This window comes from Eptesicus fuscus, chromosome 5 (assembly GCF_027574615.1).
Source record: "Eptesicus fuscus isolate TK198812 chromosome 5, DD_ASM_mEF_20220401, whole genome shotgun sequence".
NCBI lineage: Eukaryota > Metazoa > Chordata > Mammalia > Chiroptera > Vespertilionidae > Eptesicus > Eptesicus fuscus.
This window is the reverse complement of record NC_072477.1, coordinates 10,071,481-10,094,096: the sequence shown is the minus strand read 5'-3', so window position 1 is coordinate 10,094,096 and position 22,616 is coordinate 10,071,481. Positions and strand designations below refer to the sequence as shown.

The window sequence follows — 22,616 nt, the reverse complement described above, 5'->3', positions numbered from 1 at the left end:
CTCTCATATTAACACTGACCAGTGAACAGCTGAGAATGTCCAGGGACAGCTCCAGTCCACCCAGACTTTCTTTCAAGGCCTCTTCACTGTAATTCTCAGAAAACAAACAAAGAAACCTGTCTTTCTTCCTAACGTATATCTATTTATAAGTTCAAATATATTAATTTAAAAATCATAAACCTTATAATGAAAGATATTCTCTAATTCTGAAAAATAACATTGAAATTAGCAGCAGGCAGATTCCAACAGTGTGTTCAATACAGTCGCTCCTTTTAATGAGAAAAAAAACCATTCATTTCCTTAATGAATCAATATATATTTTTTGAGAGTCAACAATATGAACAAATGCTCCATATTTAAGCAATTTTGAGAGATGGGCTTTTTCAATGTGCTTGAAAAAGTTATAAAAACATTTGTTAATACAATCAGTTACTTACATTATGCTTCCAAATTTTGGAAGAAGCTGTTCATATTGACCAGTTGAGAAGTTTTATGGAATGTTGGGAGTAGATCAATGAGAAAGAAGGCAATGATTTTTATCCATATTTTGCAGTGGTTTCCACTGTAAAACATGGATAAAAATTTCAATTTGTTACTACAATTGTTTGAACTTCTTAAGGCACCTATAAATCACATGACTATGTAAATAAATATTGAAGACCAAGTGAGTTGTTGGTGGGGGAGGCATGTGTGAAGTCCATCTTCTCTCATCCCCATAGTTCCAGGAAAGCCTATGGCTTAGCCATCTGGCCCCATGAGTTATAGTATGTCTGCATCTAAAACTCTGGAGACACCTAACTGAAGATACAGCCTGGTTTCTGTGACAGGAATCCGTTAGCCTGGCCCCAGGGCATGCTCTCCTACAGCATTGAAAGGATTTGTGATAATGGGAGGGCAGTCGCATGGATGACAGAAGACAAAAGAAACTGCAATCTTACATGGGGTTTCTGCATCCGTGCTGACAGGCAGCATTTGCTCCCAGTAAGCACCAGGCCTTTGCCCAAACACTCACTCAATGGCTATGGCTATGAAGGTGTGATGAAGGAATGTCCCCAGGAAGGAAAGTGAAAGGATTAAAAAGGAAGAGAGAGAACTCAAGTCAAAAGGAGAGCCAAGTGGCTGATCAACCAGTTATTTAACTTCTAAGTTTTATGGTCAATATAATTAGTCAGACAACTAGGTACTGCTCAGGGCTAATCTGCTTTGCTCTGTCTGTATGAATCATTAGCATACAAGTGATCCCTTCCCGCAATGGCATCTGGGAGGGCTTACATTCTACCTGCCTTACGGGATGCATTTCTTATGTTTCAAGAGAGAGCACTACAGATGAGCAACTGAAAAGATGCCCAACATCATTAGCCACAAGGGAAATGTAAACCAAAACCACGATGAGACAGCACCTCACACCCACTGGGATGGCTACAGCTAAAAAGACAGACAACAACAAATGTCGAGGGTGTGGAAAAACCGGAAGCCTCAACTTCTGGCCAGAATGCAAAATGGTGCGACCACTTTGGAAAAGAGTTTGGCAACTCCTCTAAATGTTAAAAATAGAGTCACCATATGATCCAGCAATTCCACTCCTAGGTACATACCCAAGAAAAATGAGCACATATGTCCACATAAGAACTTGCATAAGAATGTTCACAACAGCATTATTCATAACAGCTAAAAAGTGAAACAACCCAAATGTCTATCAACTAATGAATGGATAAGTAAAAGCCTATATAATAAGCCTAATATGCAAATTGTCCCCTCAGGTGGTTGTTTGAGAGTTCGACCGGGAGACCAGGAGTTCAACTGCTCACTATGACGTGTGCTGACCACCAGGGGGCAGTGCGGAACATGGTGGGCATCGGGACATGCTGTGGCCTCTCGCCAGCTACCTGGGGGTGAGGGTGTCGGGGATGGAGGTGCGGTAAGACTTCCGGGTGTGTGCTGAGCTCACTCTCATTCCCCCTGTTACCCTCCCCCGACCCCTGGATGTCAGGGCTCGCGCACCGGGGAAGCCCCCTCTTACCCCCCCACTCCCCCACACTCAGGTGCTGGGTGCCCATGAGGAGCCCTCCCCACACCTACACAGTGTCTTCTGGGTGAGCCAGGCCACAGCCTCTGGGACCGCAGGGGCCAGTTGAGTTCCCCGTGGGTTTACACAGGAGCCAGTCTTTGAGGCCAGCTGGGAGAGAGTGTGCTGCCTGCCCGGCTTCCATGCGGCACCGCTGGGCGGCCCAGAGGCCCACGCTGCACCCCGGCCTATGGCATTGAGCCGCACTCACTGCATCTCCACATGGGGACTCGGGCACTGTGACTCAGGCGGAGGGGGGCGTGCAAGGGTCCAGGGGCCCATGTCAGCTGGGACCTGCCCTAGGGCCCAGCGGTCAGCTGGGACCTGCCCTTCCATGCCAGACGCTCACACTTTGATGCCAGCCAGGCCTAGGGACCACACCCATGCATGAATTTCGTGCACCAGGCCTCTAGTGTCTTATATCCATACAATGGAATATTATTTGGTAATAAAAAGGAACGAAATGCTGGTGCAGGCTACAACGTGGATGAACCTTAAAAAAATATCCTAAGTAAAGGAAGCCAGTCACAAAAAGACCACATGTTGTATAATGCCATTTATATAAAATGTCCCAGAGAGGGAAATCTATAGAAACAGAAAGTAAATGAGTGATTGCTAGGGGCTGGGGAACGGGGAGAATGGAGATTGACTACTAATGGGTATGGAGTTTCTTTTGGGGGGCAATGAAGCATTTTGAAATGAACTATTAGCGATGCCTAAAAATCCTGTGCGTATACTAAAAACCACTGACTACAAACAGTTAATTATATGGTATGTAAACTATATCTATTAACATATAGGAGAGAGAGAGAGAGAGAGAGAGAGAGAGAGAGAGAGAGAGAGAGAGAGATTACACTTAGTCGAGTCATTCACCACACTTACCATTCGCAGGTTCTGAGTTGTTCTCGTCTCGACCGCTCTGAGGAGCTCTCTGAACCTTCCCACTCCTCTGGTCAAGTTCCTGTGTGCACACAGAATTGGACAGGGTTTCCATCTCGCGTGTATTAACATCAAATGTTTTATACACATATTTCAATGCATTTTATCTCCATAAAAGCTGTTGGCTAGATTTTAAGCCACAATTATTCCGAAGGCGCCTGTCCATCTTTGTTCAAATCTCCAAAATATGACCTAGGACGGATGGATTTTTGTGTTTCTGAAACCAAGTTTTCTCACGAAAACAAAAGTTGGAAAATCGATTCTGAGGCTCCCTTCTCCCTGCCCCACAAAAGCAAGATATCTTGCCAGAGTTTATCTTCATCCTTACGTGGCTGCGTGGTTTTCCTGCTCAGCTGAGTGGCGCTGAAATCTGTCTTTTCATCTAAAAGGTGGGTGGCAACTGGGGAACAGAAATACCCACAAGGCACCGCATGCAGTGTGGGGAAAGGCTACTTTAACTTGCCACTTTTATGGGCGAGACAGAGAGAAAAGGTGTGAGAAATGGAGGGCTCCACCAAGCAACCCCGCTGCATCTTTGCAAACATAAATTACTGCCCAATAAATCCATCAAATGCTCCCCCACCCCCGCCTCCAACCCCGAGGAGAAGCAAAGGGTCAGAGGCCCCTTCTGGGAGCAGCTGTAAGAGCATGGAACCTGAGCTGCCGGCGGCTCAGAACACATCGCATCCCGCTGCCCCACACACCTCACGGAGACGTGTTTGGTGACACATTTCATTAAGGGACAAATGATTCCCGAGTCACATCCTGGTCAATATATCCAGGCCCCACTTGTCCTCGCTGAAAGCTGCACCCGGCTGCTCAGCTGGCGCACTCCCCAGCCGGTCCCTTTACATTGAGCGCCGCTACCACCTATGACATAACTCGGGGATATTTATAACCTGCTCATTAGAACACATCTCATCTTTCCAAGACGCCGCAGAGCCGGTCAGCCGGTGCAAACCTGTCAGCCAGCCCTGCAGGCTGTGGCAGATGCTCCAGGCATTTGGCCCTCTTCTTGGATGACATTTTAAATTGCACAAAGGTATTAAATCAAACTGAATGTGGGTTCTGTACGTTACAAACCCTCACAAGGGCTATCAATTCGCCTCTTCTACCTACATGCCATCCCAGAACTCTCATTCACAAGAACAGCCCCAGAGCTTCGCTCAGCTTATTGGCACAGGTGCACAAACACTCCCATCTTCCTCTCACCCACACGGATCGGGTGGTAGCGGATCAGAGTTTTATGGGGGCATAAAAAGAGAAGCGTGTGCTCGGGACTCGCAGCAGCGCGGAAGGAGAGCTAACGGAGATGTGGGTAAAAACTAGGTAACGGGCCCTGGGACATGCAATCTCCTCTGCTTTCCCCTTCATTTGTTTTTATGGATCCGTGTTCTCAGGCAACAAAGTACATTTGCTTTTGGACTGAAGCTCAGTTCTCGTAAGTAACGTGGGGGAAGGAGACAGCTACAGCTAAAACACGGACGGGTAGAAAGGAGCAGTCCGCTTTTATTCCAGAACCACCGATGAAGCTCCCACGATGCACGAGGCACAAAACGAATGGCATTTCGAACTGTATGACGGGGTGGGATTGAGACGACACAATGGGAGACCCAGACTTCGAGGGCTGTTTACCAGGGTGGAAATCAGGCCTTGAACGGGCAGCATCAAATCTAAACACTGTAACTCAGGGAAGGCTGCACGATGGGAATTGGTCACTCAGAATGTCCCTGCGTACCCCTCGCAGAAGGAGTGACTTATCGAGGCAAAAGCACAATATTCTAGCCGTAAGGACCTAACACTGTCTACTCATTATGACACAGAAGGGACATGGCTTGCTCAGGTTCCCAGACCCGGCAAGAGAGTGAGCTGGGAGCTCTGTCACCTTCCCGGGCAAAAGAAACGTAGGTTCTCAAAACGAAGTACAACTCTAGGAGAAAGCACAGACTGTGAATGCAAGAGCTCAGGCCTATGTTTTGTAGCATGAATAGGCAAGTTACTTAATATATATACACGGTGCAAATTTCATGCATTCCAGGGATGGCAGCCAATGAGATACTCCCAGGAACCGTTCACAATGGGGAAAAATCTGTTGGCCCAGGTGAAGCGGCCCAGTGCGGAGGGTAATGCCTCCACCGCCTTAAAGGAGAAAGGATGGATCAATTCCCCTCCCCCCTAAGGCGGAGGTGGCTCTCCCGTGCAGGACCGAGGCCCTCTGCTGGAGGACTGAAGGAAGTCTCCCCGACCCAGGGGCAGTCAATCACACATCCGAAGGGGAAAGGAGGGCATATTCCCAAAGCACTGACATTACCTTGGAAGCAGATACAAGTTTTTCTCAAACTGTTTCTAGTTTATTTCTGGAGAGAGCTTAGGATTCAGAATCAAATTCTTCCTCCAACTGGGAGGCATCCTGCTCGTGAACCAAGGATCCACAGTAGCCACGAATGTCTCGGCAGGCCTGGATCTGTGCTGCCCACATGAACCGCGGCCCCATCAGGCCACCCGCGAGGCTGGCTGTCCAACCACAGACCAACTCGGCAGCAGGAAGAAGGAGGAGCTGAAGGTAGAAGGCTGCTCACTTTCAATATTAGAAAGCGAAAAAGAATCCCAAATGCAGAAACATACAATTCTCATGGACGCCTACACCACTCATACATCTTTAGGTCACATCATTTTATTCAGCCAATCGCTTTCACTGTCCGCAGCAGAAAAAATAATTTTTAATCTAGTTGGATAATCATGAGACAAAGGAACAAAAAAGGAAATTAATTTGTAAGAATTACATTCTAAATGCTATGAAATACCCCGATTGGAGGGAAGTGAATAAATGCCACAGGACTGCTTCATGTCTCTGAACTGTGACTTTATCCTTAAAACATTGGGATTCAGCAACTAGGTGGAAGGAACTGCTGCTTAATGACTCTGCTCCAGAATGAGGAGAGGCGAGGAGTGTCCCTGGGGGTGAGGGTTCCCACAGACCCCTGACGGGAGGTCATTCACTCCATTTCAACACCCTCGACAGAGTGCAGTGATGTCCGAATTCATTATGGCAAACGATTCCCAAAAGGAATGTTCTTGCCAACATCCAAGCAGCAGGTGCGTTGGCAAGCTGTCAGAACTTGGGGTTCACACTGCACCTTGCTTTGGCAAGCTCCCTGAGCTGGGTGCCTTTTTACCCAGGTCAGACGGTTCCCAAACAGCTCAGCTATGACCAAGGAGAAAACACCTGAAGGTCCCTTGAGCACCAGCCGGTTTTCAGCCAGAAAAACAGGCAAAACCCCGCTTTCACTTTCCAACGTCACTGCCTGTCCCCAACCCAGTGTCCCATGGCCTTGCTCTTGTTCAAACTCAGGCAGCCTCCTGCTCGGTCTCTGTCCCTTTTCATGGGGACACGGTCTCCCTCTCCCTGACCTACTTCCATTTTTTCCTTCTCTCCTCCCTTTTCTATCTGGTCTCCTCCTCCTCCTCCTGAATCTCCTCCTTCTAGGGCTTGTCCGCTGGCCATGAGGTCAGTGCAAAAGCATGACTTCCTGCGGACACCGGGGGGAGGGGGCCTGTGGCTTGCCTCTTGACCCCCTGGGCCCTGCAGCAGCACTTTGGAAGTCTGGCCTCTGAAGTGCACGTTCTTATGAACAAGCCTACAGCAGCGCCTGGTTCTGTCCTAGGACTCGGAACGGCATCCTCAGCTCCTGAATACCGTCACCTGGGCCTCTGTGTATCTAACCGAGGGGGGAAATGTACACGGAGAGGAAGCAGCGCTCCCAACCCCAAATCAAAACGGAAAACTCAGAGGCTGAGAGCCGCGTCGCCTCGGGATGGGCGCTGCTTCGACGGCAAGCTCAAAATAGTGCTTTGTTCTTCCTCTTCCCACTTCTCGGGAGTGAGAAGGGAAAATACATTTCCCCCCCCCTTAACTTATCCTTCGAAATGACCGTCTGACCTCAGAGGTCGGCCCCGGCCACCAATGCACTTAAAGTCAGTATCAACTGTCACTGTTATGCACACTCAAAGTTCTGATGGGAGTACTTCTGTTGTTCTGGGTGCCAAATCCCTGGTCCCTGACCAACCATCACTTCCGGAACTCCCAAGTGTCAGGTTATCCCAGCCTTGACTGAGCATCAAGGCCCAGGCTGCCCCTGTGAGGACACACTGGCGAGCGAAGGCCGCCCTCCCTGCCTCCGGGGGCCCAGAGGCTCCACAGCCCCCCAAAGAATGCAGGCGCCTTGAGGACCAGGATCTTTGTTTTGCCCATGAACATGCCCCAGATCCCTCAACCAGAGCCTGCGATACAGAAAGTGCTCAGTAAATATTCATGGGATGAATGCGATTCAGAACTGCCAGAGTCAGAGGAAGCGAGGCCACAGCGGGTACATCTCCCTGCTTCTTGTCCCCGTTTTTGGCACTGCTTGGGGTGGGCAGGTAGCACAGCACAGCTCTCCCCTAAACAGAATCCTCATGTGCCCGTGGTGGCCGCGCCTGGGTGCGGGGGAGGGGTGACACGCTGGTACCAAGTGATGTCGCCGGGCATGCCTGGCCTGACAGCTTCGAGACAGCTTTGTAGATAATGAGGATTTCAAGATTTAAAAAAATAAATAAATCTTCCAGACACTTCAGGGAAACTTTCCTTCCCATATGCCTTTACACATGGCTCCTCTCTCTGTCTGAAGTGTCCAAAGAAATTTCAAGTCATCCATCAAGACCCAGGTCAAAGGCTACCCTTGGGAGCCTTCTCCCAGCTTCTCTGGGAGGACCAAGGCACCGGTCCTGGGTGCTCCCAGTGGGTGCCCATGTATTTTGAGCATAGGTGACACTTAACACACTGATTTTCATGTGTATTTAGGCCTGTCTTCCAACCAAACTGTGACCATCTGGAGAACACAGGCCCTCTTTGTACCCGCCTCTCCGTGTCCCAACAGCCTCACAGAGCTAACCAGGCACCCAGTGACACCTAGTAAGCGGTGTACCCCAGAGTGAGCCCAGAGTGAGCACAATATTCTGTTCTGAAATCCCTTTCCCATTCTCTTTGCTGAGAGGAGCTTTCTTGATTACCAAGGGAACGAGTGAATCAGGTACTTCTTACGTCCTAAGACGTGCCCATAGGTATTCTGGACAATGTCCACACTTACAACCCCAGAAACAGAGAAGTGTCCTGACCCTCTAGGCCCATCTCTCTCCGTTCTCAAGCTCGGGAACCGCTTCCCCTCCGTTTATATGACTGTTAGTATCATCAACTGGAAAAGTCTGAAATCAAAACCAGAGACCCAGAGCTGGAAAGTGGGGGAAGGAAAGGCCATCCTTCACCGTCCGAAGGCTCTCCTGGCCGCCTCGGGCTGGGCCCAGCTTCTGTCCTCTGCACACTCTGGCCTGGGATCCAGTGACATGCGTTGTGAAGACAGATGGCTCGCGGCCGTCAGGGCCCATGGATCCGACCCACAACCTTGGCCTCGTTAGCAAAGGACTCTCTCTGACCAACGCAGCCAGCCAGCTGCAGCCCAGATACAGTGACGGGTGTGACAACCATCCGCGCTGGGATGTGAACAAGCAGGCGAAGCTTCCGGAAGTCTCATTTCAAACCTAATGAGAGTTGTATCAGGCTTAACAACATTTTTTTTTTTTTTTTTTTTTGCCTACCTCAGCAACTGAGGCTTCCTCGTGACAAAAGCAGAGGGAACTGGGCATTTTGGTCAGCTGGCCGGGCAGCAGGCAGCAGACGGGCAGGCTCTGTGTGCCGGGTTAGAGGTACAAATCCAAAAAGGCCCGGAGAGTCCTCTCAGGGTCTCCACAGGGACATGCACAAAGGTGCCTCCCACATGGCGTGCGGAAGGCCAGATGAAAGCGGGACCAAACGCTCTGGGAGCTCAGGCGGCAGAGCGACTCAGCCTCCTGCTGTTTCTCCCCACTCCCAAACCCCGAGTCTCCAAGGAAAAAGAAATAGGGACAGGCTTGCCCGGTCTCATGTCCTTCCTTCTTTCCAACCGCTGGGATTGAGTCAAAGGATATCAATCCTCATTCAAAAAATAATTGTTGAGCCCTGGCCTGGTGGCTCAGTTGGTTGGGGCATCATCTCATACACCAAAAGGTTGTAGGTTCAATCCCCCATCGGGGTGAGTATGAGAGGCAACCAATCAATGTTCCTCTCTCACATTGGTGTTTCTGTCTAAAATCAATAAACATATGCTCTGGTCGGTGTGACTCAGTGGTTGAGCATTGATCTATGGACCAGGAGGTCATGGTTCAATTCCCAGTGACAGCACATATATTTAAAAAATTAAATATGTACATCACATATGTTGAGGGCCTACTGTGTACAGGGGAGGCAATAGTGATCCAGCCAACAAACATGCTTCCCCATGAACTTATAATGATGCTCAGCTTAACCCTAGAAGCCAAAGAGTATTCAACACAGTTGGACTGTTCAATCTAATAATATTTTTAACAAATAAACCAGTATCATATAAAGGATTGTTCTTCAAAGTATTCACCTGGAAATCCACATCTCTGTTGATGTACTTAAACTTGGGCAAAACAGAGCAGGGACTCTGGAGCCAGACTGTATGGGCTCACATCCAAGCTTTAGGACTCACTAGTGTTGATCTGGGGAAAGTGCCTGTGCCTCAGTTTCCTCCTCTGTAAAATGGTGATAACAGATGCACTCACCTCATAGATTGGTTGAAAGCATTAAATGAGTTAATACATGTAGTAAGTGCTTTCTCGGGGTTTGCCATTATTACCACTATTATCCTTAAAACTCTGCCATTGCTCAGTCTTGGAATTCTGGAATCTACCTTCTCGTCAATTTATAGCACATGAAAGTCTGTTTTACTTCTTTGGAGTCATTTAATTTTGAAGAGAGAAAAGAGGCATTCCCCAGTTGGACTCATTCATTCACTTTGCTGTATATTGGAAAGCCTACCATGTCCTCAATAGCAAGACCACTGATGTCGGGTGAGGATAGGAAAATGCTCCTTCTTTGGGACTTTGGTCCCTCTCTCAGGAAATCATGGCGACATCTCCTAAGATGCCAGGGTCCATGGGGAGGCATGCAGTGTGTCCACCGAAGGCCACAGGCCCAGGGCAGCCCTGAGGAGCCGAGGACCCGAGGTGCTGGCGACTGGCTCTGTCCTGTTCTATCTCGGTGAACGTAGCTAGCACTGGAGAGAGTTCAATCAACAGGGCCAGGCCAAACTCACACGTGAACTCGGGGTACTGAGCCACGGACGGTGGTTTGAGTGGCTCCAATTGGTGGTTTGGGCAGTTGAACCACCAGGGCTTTGTGAGAGTGCAATTCAAAGCTGACACTGTGATCTACTTCCACGGAGGAAATTGCCTGCGGCAGGTCCAGCCGGAGCTGGAGGACGGGGTGAGGAGAGCAGGAGTGGCTGGGGCTCCGCACGACCTGCCTCACGGGTAACGACACGGAACACGGAGGAGCACCAGGCCAACTTCACATCCATCTTAAACGTCAGTAAGCACGTACGTAGAAGAAAGACAGCCGAGGAGGTAGAAAGGGCCTGCTACCAATATGAGTTCAAACACGAATCGATTCTTAGCAGCGAAGTCACACAGATAAAAGGACGCCTGACTCTCCTGTTCCCAGGCCAGCTGGGCTGTGAGCGGGAGAAAGGCGGAAAGGACGCGGGGGGAGGGCAGTCCTTTCCCACGTGCCACACCCTGGAGCTGACAGTGAAGAGCAGGATAAGAGCAGGAGTTCCCTCCCATTCCAATCAGGAAACAGGAGGCTGCATTTACAAAACCACCTCGGGGACAATGTTTCAAAAACTACGACTAAAAAGGTCCAAGGGACTCAGTTTAAAAAAAAAAAAAAAAAGGCCTTTCAACATAGGGGTCACTGGTCCCAGTGGCTTCAGGAGCCAGGCAGGCGGCAGGCCTGGGTGAGGATCGGCTGGGGGGACGGAGGGGAGCCACTGCGGGGTGCTCAGGCCCAGGCCTGCTCAAGGCGTCCCGTTCCCAACCAGGCCTCTTACACTCAACGGGGAAGGAAGGGGATCTGCTGGGCAACTGGTACAGGGAGCCTCCCATCCGCTCCTGGGGAAACAGGGTGGTTTTGCTCAGTGTGAGGCCTCGTGCCGCCGGGATTCTCATTCTCGTGAGTCGCGCCAGATAACTTGCTTGGGCCTGGGAAAGGCAGTAAGTTGGGGACAGAAAAGAAGAAAGGGGCAAAGGGTGAGCGTGATCATGAGCAGAAGGGGAAGGGAGAAAGGAATGTGAGGCGTGGAGACGTGGCAGAGGGAAAACACCCTGATGCCAGGCACACGCCGGGAGGGGTAGGAACGTGGGCAGCAGACCTCACCTGTGCCCTCATCTATAAAATGGGACTATGCCTACTTCCAACGCCCGATGAAGAGGACACTGGGGAAGCTCCTGGCCGTGCTCAGAATTCCGTCAAACGTCCCACTGCCCAGCCGTCCACTGCCTCCCACCGCCCGCCATCTGGTCCTCCGTCCCACAGATAAACACTTATTGGGCAGAAGCCCAAAGCAGCCACTGGTATGTTTGTGTATCTTTGGTTTAGCAGAAAATAGTGCAAAATCAGAACTGTTTCTATTATATACTATGTCAAAGTTTTCTTCTCAATTAACAAGTATTTATTTAGCACCTCCTGTAGTTTCGTGCGCGAGAAAGCAAAGGCTCGGAGAAATTATGTAACGTGCCCGGGACCATCACGCAGCCTGCAAACAGAAGAGCTGGTGTTTGACACGGGCCCAATCTCATTCCAGCGCCAGAAGAGCTGCCGCTGATTCCTGCCGTGCAAAAGCCCACAAACAAACTGGAAACTGTGACTAACGCCCGTGACACAAACACAAAAGCATCACAGAGGCCGGAGAGAAGCGAGAGGCTGGGGGCAGCAGGGCCCGGTGACGCCTCCACATGGACTCACTACATGGGCTCGAAAGAAGGAACGGGATTCGTGGCCCCTTCCCGTGCGGGTGGATGACAAGGGGACAGCAGAGACAGAACTCGGAAGTCAGACAGTCAGACGAGGGGCTAACGTTGACAAAGTGATAGCGATATGGAAATGGGTCCGTCCAAAGGCCCTTAGGACAAGCTTCTACCTGAAGTCCTCTTGTCCTTGCCTCATTTGGCCCTTCCCAGTGAAAACGCACACCAATTACTCAGACGGTAGTTGGACTGTGCCTGTGAGCCACCTACAGAGAAAAAGCTTTGCTAAGCACCTTAGCGGGGCCAATGCCACCTGTGGGGCGAATATTTAATTTGTGCAGCCCCTCTAAGCCATCTATAAGAGCTGACATCCTATATAATAAAAGCCTAATATGCTAACTGTCCTACTGTTCGACCAGTTGCTATGATGTGCGCTGACCACCAGGGGGCAGATGTTCTGACCTGTAGGTTAGCTTGCTGCTGGGGTCTGGCCAATCAGGATTGGGCAAGACAGGCCGGACACACCCTGGAGCCCTCCCGCAGTCCCTCCCTTCCCTGATAGTGTACCGGTGGGGTCCCTCGGCCTGGCTTGCACCCTCTCGCAATCTGGGACCCCTCAGGGGATGTTGGAGAGCCGGTTTCGGCCCGTTCCCTGCAGGTCAGGCCAAGGGACCCCACCAGTGCACGAGTCCGTGCACTGGGCCTCTAGTTTACCAATAAACCATTGGCAAGACAGTTAACAGTTATTTTACTCTCTCATCAAGAGAGCCCCCTAAGACGTTCAGCTCCCCGAGGACAGTGACCGGGCCTCACATGCCAGGACAGAATAAAACCTGGCTGCACACCTACTGCTCACAGGCTGCTGTGAGGATCACATGAGGTAGCAGTCCTTGCTCAGTGAATGCTAGCCATCATCATCATCTTCTGCTGAGGCAACAGCAGCCAGTTCCAGGCCATCCCCCACCCCATTGTTCCAGATGGTTCTCCAATCAACCTAGTGAAGCATGCTGGACTTCATTACCTCAAGTGGACAGAGAGGGAAACTAGGTCCCAGAGAGGGGAAGGGTGAGACTTGCCCAAAGCTCGGTGAGTGAGCGGCGGAGCCAAGACTAGAACCCGGACCTCCTGATTCCCAGTGCAGTTCCCCTCCTGCTCTCTGCTGGGCACTGTTCTATCCCACCTTTTATTATCCCCCTCCCATGCTTTTTTAACTATTTTATTGTATAAAATATACATACAGAAAACCATAAAAAATCAAATATATTGCTTAGAGAATTATTATAAGGTAACTACCACCCAAATTAAAAAAAAAAAAAAAGACCATTGTCACTCATCCCATCCCAATGAACAGGCCCCTCCCTCCGTCCAAAAGGAATTGCTACACTGCCTTGTATAGGAAACACCTCATTCCATTTTCCTATGGCTCAATCACTCCGGTATGCATCCCTACACTATAGTTTAGTCTTGCCCACATTTTTTTTTCTTACTTGATGAATCTTCCTATATAATAAAAGCCTAATATGCAAATTGTCCCCTCAACAAGGAGTTCGACTGCTTGCTATGACATGCACTGACACCAGGGGGCACGTGGAACATGGCAGATGTCAGTGACACGGCGCTGACAGCAGGCGGCAGGGGAGGCACTGCCAGCCCTGATGGAGGAGAGTGGGACCACGGCAGGATGGTGGAGCAGGTGAGCCGGTGGTGCCAGGCCAAGGTGGGTACGAGCCGATTGCCCCACCTATCACCTGGCAGACAGCGACCAGCAGTGGCAGCAGTGGACGGGGCCACTGCCCAGCACCTAGGCGCTAAGGGAGCTGGGCAGGGGGGCTGGGGGGAGCCCAGCTCTGATTGATCGCCCCACAGGCAGGATGGTGGAACAGGTGAGGGGATGGTGCCAGGCCAAGGCGGGGTGCCAGGAGGGGCTGCAGGGCTGCGAGGCTGGGGGCACGAGCTGGGGCCCGATCTCCACAGGCTACCTCGAGGGACCCCACCTGTACATGAATTTGTGCACCGGGCCTCTAGTTATCTAAATAAATGGAGAGACCTTGGATTGGAAAATTCACTATTGTTAATATGGCAAGTCTCCCTAAATTGATCTCGAGATTTACTGCAGTCCTTATCAAAATCCTGGCAGCTTTTTTTTTTTTTATAGAAATGGACAAGATGATTCTAAAATGTATATAAAAATATCAAGGACTGAGAATAGCCAAAACAATTTTGAAAAAGAATGAAGTTAGAAGACCTACTCTATATACTAGTATTTTAAAAACCTGCTATAAAGCTATATATTCAAGCCAGTGTGGTATTGGCTTAAGGACAGACATATAAATCAATAAAACAAAATAGGGACTCCAGAAATAAACCTTTACATTTATGTTCAATTAGTTAATTTTTTACTAACATGTCAAGGCAATTTAATAGGAAAGAAGAAGACTTTTCAACAAATGGTGCTTAGACAAATGGATATTCAGATGCAAAAAAATTTAACTCAGACCCTTATCCCATACCACATGCATATTAAATCAAAGTAGATCAAAGATCTACATGTAAAAGTAAAAACTATAAAACTTGTAAAATAAAACATGGGAGAAAATCTTTGTGGTTTTAGGTTAGGTGAAAATGTCTTAGATATGACACCGAAAGGATAATCCATAAATAGAAAAACTGAAAAATTGAATTTCATTAAAATTAACTTTTCCTCTTTAAATGACATCATTAAAAATGAATACAAGCCACAGACTGGCGGAAAATATTTACAAATGCTATATCTGATAAAGAGCTTGTATCCTGATAATGACAACCCAAAGGAAAACAGGGCAAAATATTCAAACAGATATTTCACCACAGAACGTGTAAGAATAGATAATAGGGACATGAAAAGCTGCTGAACAACATTAATCATTAAGGAAATGCAATTTAAAGCTATAAACCCACTAGACTAGCTCTAAGTGAAAAGCTGGCAATACCAAGAGTTGTAGAGAATGGAAAGAAACTGGGACTCTCCGATACTGCTGATGGAAATGTAACGTGGTGCAGCCACTTTGGAAAAACAGTTTGGCAATTTCTTAAAAAGCTAAACATGAACTTATCAGATGACCCATCCATTCCATTCCCATGAATCGATCCAAGGGAAATGAAAACATATGTCTGCGGAAAAATCTGTATGCAAATGTTCACAGCAGCATTATTCATAAGAGCCCCAAAATAGAAACAATCCATATGCTCATCAATTGGTGAATGGACAAACAAAATATAGCATATCGATACAACGGAATAACTAACAAAAAGGAGGGGCCTCTGGGTACATGCTACAATGTGGGTGAACCTCAAAAACATTATACTAAGTTGAAGATGCAAGACATAAAGGACTCAGATCCCACTCCTGACACCAAAGGAAAAAAAAAAAAGACATAAAGGACTACTAGATATTCTATGATTCCATTTATATAAAATTTTTAGAAAAGGCCAATCTATAGAGACAAATAATAGATAAGTGGTTGCCTGGCATTGGGGGTGGGAGTGGGGACTGATTGCAAATAGGCTTGAAGAACTCTTTAGGGTAATGGAAATGTTGTAAAGCTGAATTGTGCAGATGATTGCACCGCTGTATAAATTTATTTAAAACTATTAAACTGTAGCCCAGCTGGTGTGGCTCACTGGTTGAGTGTCGATCTGTGAACCAGGAGGTCATGGTTCGATTCTCAGTCAGGGCACATGTGCAGGTTGTGGGCTCAATCTCCTGGGGGGGGGGGGGCGGGCAGGAGGCAGCCAATCAATGATTCTCTCTCATCATTGATGTTTCTATCTCTCTCTCCCTCTCCCTTCCTCTCTGAAATCAGTATATATATTAAAAAACAATTAAACTGTGTATTTATAACATTTTTGCTATAGAAAATATACCTGAATAAAGCTGCTAAAATATATATCAGCTTGCTTTCTGATAATTCCTGGCTATTGCTCCTTTCCCCATTTTTATGTCTACCCTTTCCTTCTTTTGTCTCTTCTTGGTCAATTTTCATCCCACTCTCAGCAGTTTCCCCTCGCTGTGGGGCCCAGTCCCAGAAAAGAGCTCTACGGGGTCAGAAGGGCCAGGCTGCTCCCGCCCCACAGACCTTACATCCCATTTTCAGCTGCTAATCTCAAATTGGCTGGAGGCGCTCTCCAATAAATACTTGTTGGCTATTTTAGGGTCTCCTGTTCTCTGGTCCATCAGATGTCCCATCGCTTCCTTCTGCTCACACCCACACAAATGCAAATTACATGCTAGCCTGTAGCTGTTGGTAATTTGTCCCCATCAGCCTGTCCTTAGGGATTCATGAGTATACCCTGTCATCTAGTTTTATTGTAAATGTTGTTCACGGGTTGTGGTTTTCCTATCTGGTTACTGTGTCTTTTTTATGTGGACATGTGAGAAGATCCAAATGCCACCACTGTTGTTATCATCTTCCCAGATTTCAGTTGCCAATTCTTACCTTTCCATCAGGGAGCTGACGAACCCTTCACTTACTTGTCAAGCCCATGTATAATGCTTACTGTGGGCCAGACACCGTCCAAACACACTATAATTACTAAGTCACTTAATCCACTAACAACACTATGAAGTAGGTTCTATTATTATCCCCAGTTTACAAGTGAGAAAACGGAAACACAGAGAGGTTAAAATAGCTCGCCAATGTCACAGTAAATGTAAGATTTAAACCCAGGCAGCTGGATCCAGAGCCAGTGCTCTTGGACCACTAGACTTACGCTGCTCTCAAGAGCTTATAATGTGTATCTGGTCTGGGAGACCTAGCATTCAACCACGACTACCTCCTGTCCCCAATCCTCCCTAACAAGGGGAAATCTTACCCCTCCCTCAAAGACCAAGTTCAAATGTCAATTCTAAAAAACTTGAACTCACCCAGGCAAGCAGCTTCTTCCTCCTTCCTCCCCTCCTTCCCCCTCCCCCTCCCATCCTTCAGGCTGGTGCTTTTCACCAGGCGTTACACTTACTGTTGACACCCTTGTCTTCCCCATGAGCTCAAAGAACATTGGTATTCATCTCGTGCCTCCAGAGCACACCCTAGTGACTGGCCCCTAGCAGACTCTCAATGAGCATTTGTGAAATTGAGTAGGCAATTGTTTTTCTCCTTAACTAGCTCAAAATGTACTTGGAAAGCAATAAAACTGCATCTTTTTTGAAAAAAAAAAATCTGTATTCAGAGATTTTACCAAGTCTGGCTAATGTTTTTCTGGGTATTTTTTGGAAGAAACACAGCATTGGATTCGTCCTGATATTTTAGTGGCTTGTTTACAACATGAAGAGATGGCTGCTTCTGATGCTTTTCTGCCAGATTCAAAGGAGAACCAGCTACCACGCCCACCAACCCAGCACCTGGCAGCAGAGCGAGCAGCAGAAGAGAGCTACAGCGTGTCAGTGCTGGGCCTAGAGAATTAGCATCAAAGTCACTTGTGAATAAGAAGTCAAAATTCAAACCTAAAGCAGAGAAGGTGGAAAACCCAAACATCAATTGAAAAAAAGAATTCATTAATTTTTTTAAATCTTGTAATTTAATGCAGGACTTTGCTATGAGAAAATACATTATTATCATAGATTTCCTTATTGGTGTACAGATCGATGGCAGACGTTGCTACACAAATACAAAGGCAGGTATTTGTAAGAAAATGTATAGCCCCCCTCATTTTCAATAGAAGGTTCTAGTGTTTCCTTAAAAAAAAAAGTAAGAAATTCTCCAAAGATGTCTCAGTCATTTTCTGGGCTTTAGCTCAATCTCTCTAAGAGTTAACTAAAAATACCTCTGCAAAAAAAGAAAAAAAAAAAAAAAGGAGAGAAAAACAATGATTTAAAAAGAAATAGGTAGGAAGTAAAAAAAGCTGGGGCCTCCACTCCCACCCTTCCCTCATGTAAAATATTAATGCATTTGACACCTAAACCAGAGGAGGAAAGAAGTAGGTTAACCATGAGCCGGAATAAGGATGCTACGCACTTTCCCACACTCCCTCCCGGGCAGCTACAGCATGGCCTGCTCTGCGGCACAGACATTCACCAAATTATCAAGAAAGCTCCCAACAGTCAGAGAGGGCGAGTCTGGCTTCCTTCTGTCCAGACAGGATGTGCATTCCTCTTTCCCAACACACATGTGTCATTTCAATGGCCTGCCCTTGAGGGGCTGCTAAAACACTCTCCTGTGCTTCTGTGTCCAATTTCATTCAGCCCATGAAGGGTTCAACTTGAAGCGTCACATCTCTGTTTAAAACGTGGGTCTGGGAGGCCCTGGGAGCAAATGTTCTCAAACAACTAACCCACAGAAGACAATCATTCTCTTTCCTGTGGTGGGGACTCCGGAATCCCATCCAGATGTGTATGTGGTACACTGAAGTAAGGAGGCCTAGAGCACCAAAATGCTGCCACGCCAGGAGCTTCTAGACATGAACGAGTCTGCCAGGGCCTGCGTAAGGAGTTTCTCGTAATAAAGCCACCATCACTGTAAATACCCCCTCCCCCCAGTCGCAGAGACAGGGCACAGAACAGAGGTCCCTATGACCCAGAAACGCTATTTGTTCCTGAGATCCAGGAAATCATTTGCTACCTGGCCCCCTTCACCCTCTTTTCACAGAAGGACATCATACGCAGGAGGACCTAGATGGTCAGTGACATCCCCCTCTTTTCCACCAAGAAGCAGCGATCAGGGCAGCAGGTCCCATGAAGCCAGTCCAGGTGGTTCTGTTCATCCTTATATCCCCAGGACCTGGCACAGTGTTCAATAAACATATCTAGCTTTCAACACATGTATGTTGCACTAACTAAAGAAAACACACTGCTAGGCATCTGTGAGCCACAACCATCTCAGCTGAAAATGAATTCATTCGTTCATTCATTCATTCATTCATTCATGTCCAACTGTACACCAGACGCTGCTCAAGATACAGATCCCTCCCCAAATAAAACAGACAAAAGTTCCTACCCCAGTGGAACTTATATTCCAATGATTGGAGACAGACAGTAAACAAGTTATATCAGGAAAAAATACAATGTGGACAAAGGGTTAACAAATTCCTTTCCTCTTCTGCTTGAGAATTTGACCTTAGGTTAACTTTCCAATTCTGTTTCCCTGGCAACCTAATAAAGATAAAATGTCAATTATGTTACCAGGCAACATTGCTTCTGTTAAAAAATGACCCTGGAGGGCACCAAAGTGGATAAAGGGGATCAACTATTTGCTAAAGGAAACTGAACTTCCGGTAGGGAGCACACAATGGAGTACACAGATGCCCGCCCCGCCCATCCCACCCCTGCACTTTGGGAGCCTAGAACGATCTCCCCGTGCTTCTGCTGAAGCCAAGGACAGACCATCACGGAGCCACCCACCTTACTGAACACCGACAAAGCGTCCAGGTGGCACAGGACTCTTAACACTCACTAAGTGCTGGCACTTACGAAGTGCACTGAGAGCTGTCACCTGTGCCCCGTGGCTCACCCTGGAAGTGGTCTTGGAGATCCATAATTAACACTGACAAAGATTCCTTTGTTTCCATACTAAAGTTTTGGTGGCATTAAGGGATGAGCCAGACCAATATACATTTAAACAGAGAGAGAAAATTCGCTGACACTTTTTATGACATAATTACATCTGGACTGGCTTTTAAAAGTTCTTATGTTCTAAGTGGAATGCACTCCTTGGAGTTGTGCTACTTAGTACTCCATTTTTAAGAAGAGAGTACTGAGTGTGGGCAACGTGGTCTGAGTGGTTAGAACTCCAACTGGGTGTCAGCGGATGTACAGGTCCCAGCTCCCCCACCCATCAGTGGTGTGACCCTGAGTAAACCATATTGCCTTGTTTATTGACTATTTCCCCAACCAAGATGTCAACCCCATAAAGGCAGGGACTGGTCTGACTTGTTCACTTAGAACAGTGTTTGGCACTAGAAGTAACCTAGTGAGGTTCTTGATAAAAATTTATTGAATGAGCCCATCTGGTGTGGCTCTGTGGTTGAGTGTCAACCCATGAACTAGGAGGTCATGGTTTGATTGCCAGTGGGGTATATGCCTGGGTTGCAGGCTCGATCCCCAGTAAGGGGCAGCCAATCAATGATTCTCTCTCATCATTGATGTTTCTCTCTCTTTCCTTCTCCCTTCCTCTCTCTGAAATCAATAAAAACATTTTTTTAAAAAGGGAATAAATAGCCACTGTTCATTTTTTTAAAAGCACAAGGGGACAAATAGAGACTTTTTAAAAAATTACCGAATGACTATTGAATGTCATTGATTCCTCTGGACCCGATTCCTCATCTCTAAAGGACAGTGACTAACACACATGTGCTCTCATACATTTGAGCTCCTGGGTTATCAGCTATTACAAAAACATTCCTGAGGAGGGAAATGTGAAGTGCTTAGCACAGTAAGCTACACTGATCAACGTCTTCCGGACACACGACTGCCTGGGTGACAGGTGGCATCACCACGTGGCCCTGGCTGGCCAGTTGCAAGGCTCAGCTTGCTCCACGAGCTTCCCTCCTGAGGCTGCTGCAGTGAAGGAAGTCGTCCCCGTACACAGACTCTCTCCCTGTCCCTCCCTCCCCCTCTCCACACTTCCTCCATCACCCCATCTTCCTCTCAGTCAACTGCTCAGGTCAGAATGTCACCACTAGCCAAAACAAACAAAAAAACAACAAGTAAAATGAGCCACGTCCAACTGAAATGGTACAGATGACGGCTGGCATTGGACTCCTGCCAAATGAACCACCTGGTTCTTGGCCCTTCCTGGCCTCTCCACACCTGGGGAATAAATTCGCTATTCCTTAACCTGGTTTTTAGTCTTCCACCATCTCTCCCTCCAGCAGGAACTCTACCTTAGAAATTAAAATGGAAAAGGAAGTAACATTTATTGAAAATGACTTAACCTACAAAATGCCACCACTTCCTCCTGTTTCATTTGCTCCTCTCTTTCCCCAATCTGGCTTCTGCTCTTAAACCATCCACCAAAAGTCTATTCGAGGTCACTGATGCCTTCCATGTTATCCACTCCAATGCTTTGGTCTTTGCCCTTATTAATATCACAGCACCATTCAACACGGACGTGGTCCCTTCCTTCTCCTGGCACATCTTCCCCTGTAGGTTTTCCTGGGACACACCCTCATGGCGTCCCTCTGACCTCAGGCAGCGTCTCCACAAGTTCCTCCCCTTTATTCAACACCCAACTATTGCTGGGTCCTGGGCAGTCTTTGCTTCCCTCTCTACACTCTGTCCCTCATTGATTTCATCCAGTCCAATGTGATGAAACTCCTGATTTATAACTCAAGCTCCAACCTTCCCTCTGTGCTCATACATCTTCCTAGTTGACAATTCCACTCAGCTATACGTCTCATAGGCATCTCAAACATAACACATCCAACGGCAAATCCTTGGTAGCTCCATTTCCAAATCCGACCCTCTCCTTGGCCCCATTCCATCTAACCAATTCTCAAGAAATCCACAGACTTCTATATAAACCTTCACTCCAAGCAGAATAGCCTCTTTAAACCCTGCAGGGTATGTAAGCCTCTAAGCACAGGACCTGGCACATAGTAGGTTTGCTCAGTCGTCCAACAAGTATTGATTGAGTGTGGCTTCCTGCCAAGAACTGTGCTTGGTACTACATTGGTGAATTTAAGGAACATAACCCAGGTTCTCAGGGAAGATATAGTCAAGTAAAGGAGACAGATAATAAACTAGTAAACCAATGTACAGAGTTACAAATTGCAGTTAGTACTGGGAAAGGAATGTGTGCAGTGAGAGCAAATAACAGAGGGCACCTGCTGAGACGGGGTGCTCGGCCAGGCCTCTCAAGGAAGTGACACTGAGACCAAGACTCGCAGGAAGTAAGTGGCATCCCAGACCCAAGCTTCTCTGGCAATTCTGGCTGCAAAGACTCACGGTGTGTGTGTGTGTGTGTGTGTGTGTGTGTGTGTGTGTGTGTGGCATTTCTCTTCTTCTTATCAGGCTGAGGGGATCCCCATGCTGAGGTCGTTTTCCTGCCCAAATAACATCCAATGTTACTGCGTCAGCCCAGTCAGCCCCCCTCTGAAATACTGTTATTAGGCATTATCCTAGCTCAGTGGTCGGCAAACTCATTAGTCAGCAGAGCCAAATATTAACAGTACAACGATTGAAATTTCTTTTGAGAGCCAAATTTTTTAAACTTAAGCTTCTTCTAACGCCACTTCTTCAAAATAGACTCGCCCAGGCCATGGTATTTTGTGGAAGAGCCACACTCAAGGGGCCAAAGAGCCACATGTGGCTCGCGAGCCGCAGTTTGCTGACCACGGCCCTAGCTAACTGCTATGCATCATCAGCAGCATCTGCTTAAACCAGCCATCTAAACAAGTGCCGCTCCTTGAACACTGGTGGTGTGAGGCTCAGCAATGCAATGAGTGACGGATGCCTGCTTCGTGAGCTTCCTTTTCAGCTGCAACCTGACCTTCATCTGGTCCCTCGTCCCCCTGGAAGGTCGGCGTGCAACACCAACATGGGAAATTACCATTTACCACTTGCTGTTTGCCTGCTGCCTCCCCGTGTTTTCACATGCCTTTTCTTATTTGTGCCTCGCCACAGCCCTAAAGTAGGTGGGATTAGCCCTATTTTGCAGATAAAGAAACGGATGCCTGGTGAGGAGAAGGGCTGGTTCCAAACCCAGGCCTTCTGGCCCCGGGGCCCTTGCTGCCCGAGCTC

The 22,616-nt window shown here is 47.8% G+C and overlaps 1 protein-coding gene across 5 annotated transcripts in view; it reads right to left on the bottom strand.

The window, feature by feature from the left end:
• Positions 1 to 22,616, bottom strand: part of TTC7B (tetratricopeptide repeat domain 7B) — a 192,316-nt gene that overhangs the window by 114,627 nt on the left and 55,073 nt on the right. For all 5 annotated transcript variants that reach the window (XM_054715834.1, XM_054715830.1, XM_054715832.1 and 2 more), the window contains one exon: positions 2,948 to 3,026. In XM_054715834.1, the coding sequence (XP_054571809.1) occupies positions 2,948 to 3,026 (79 nt within the window). The remainder of the gene's footprint in view (positions 1 to 2,947; positions 3,027 to 22,616) is intronic.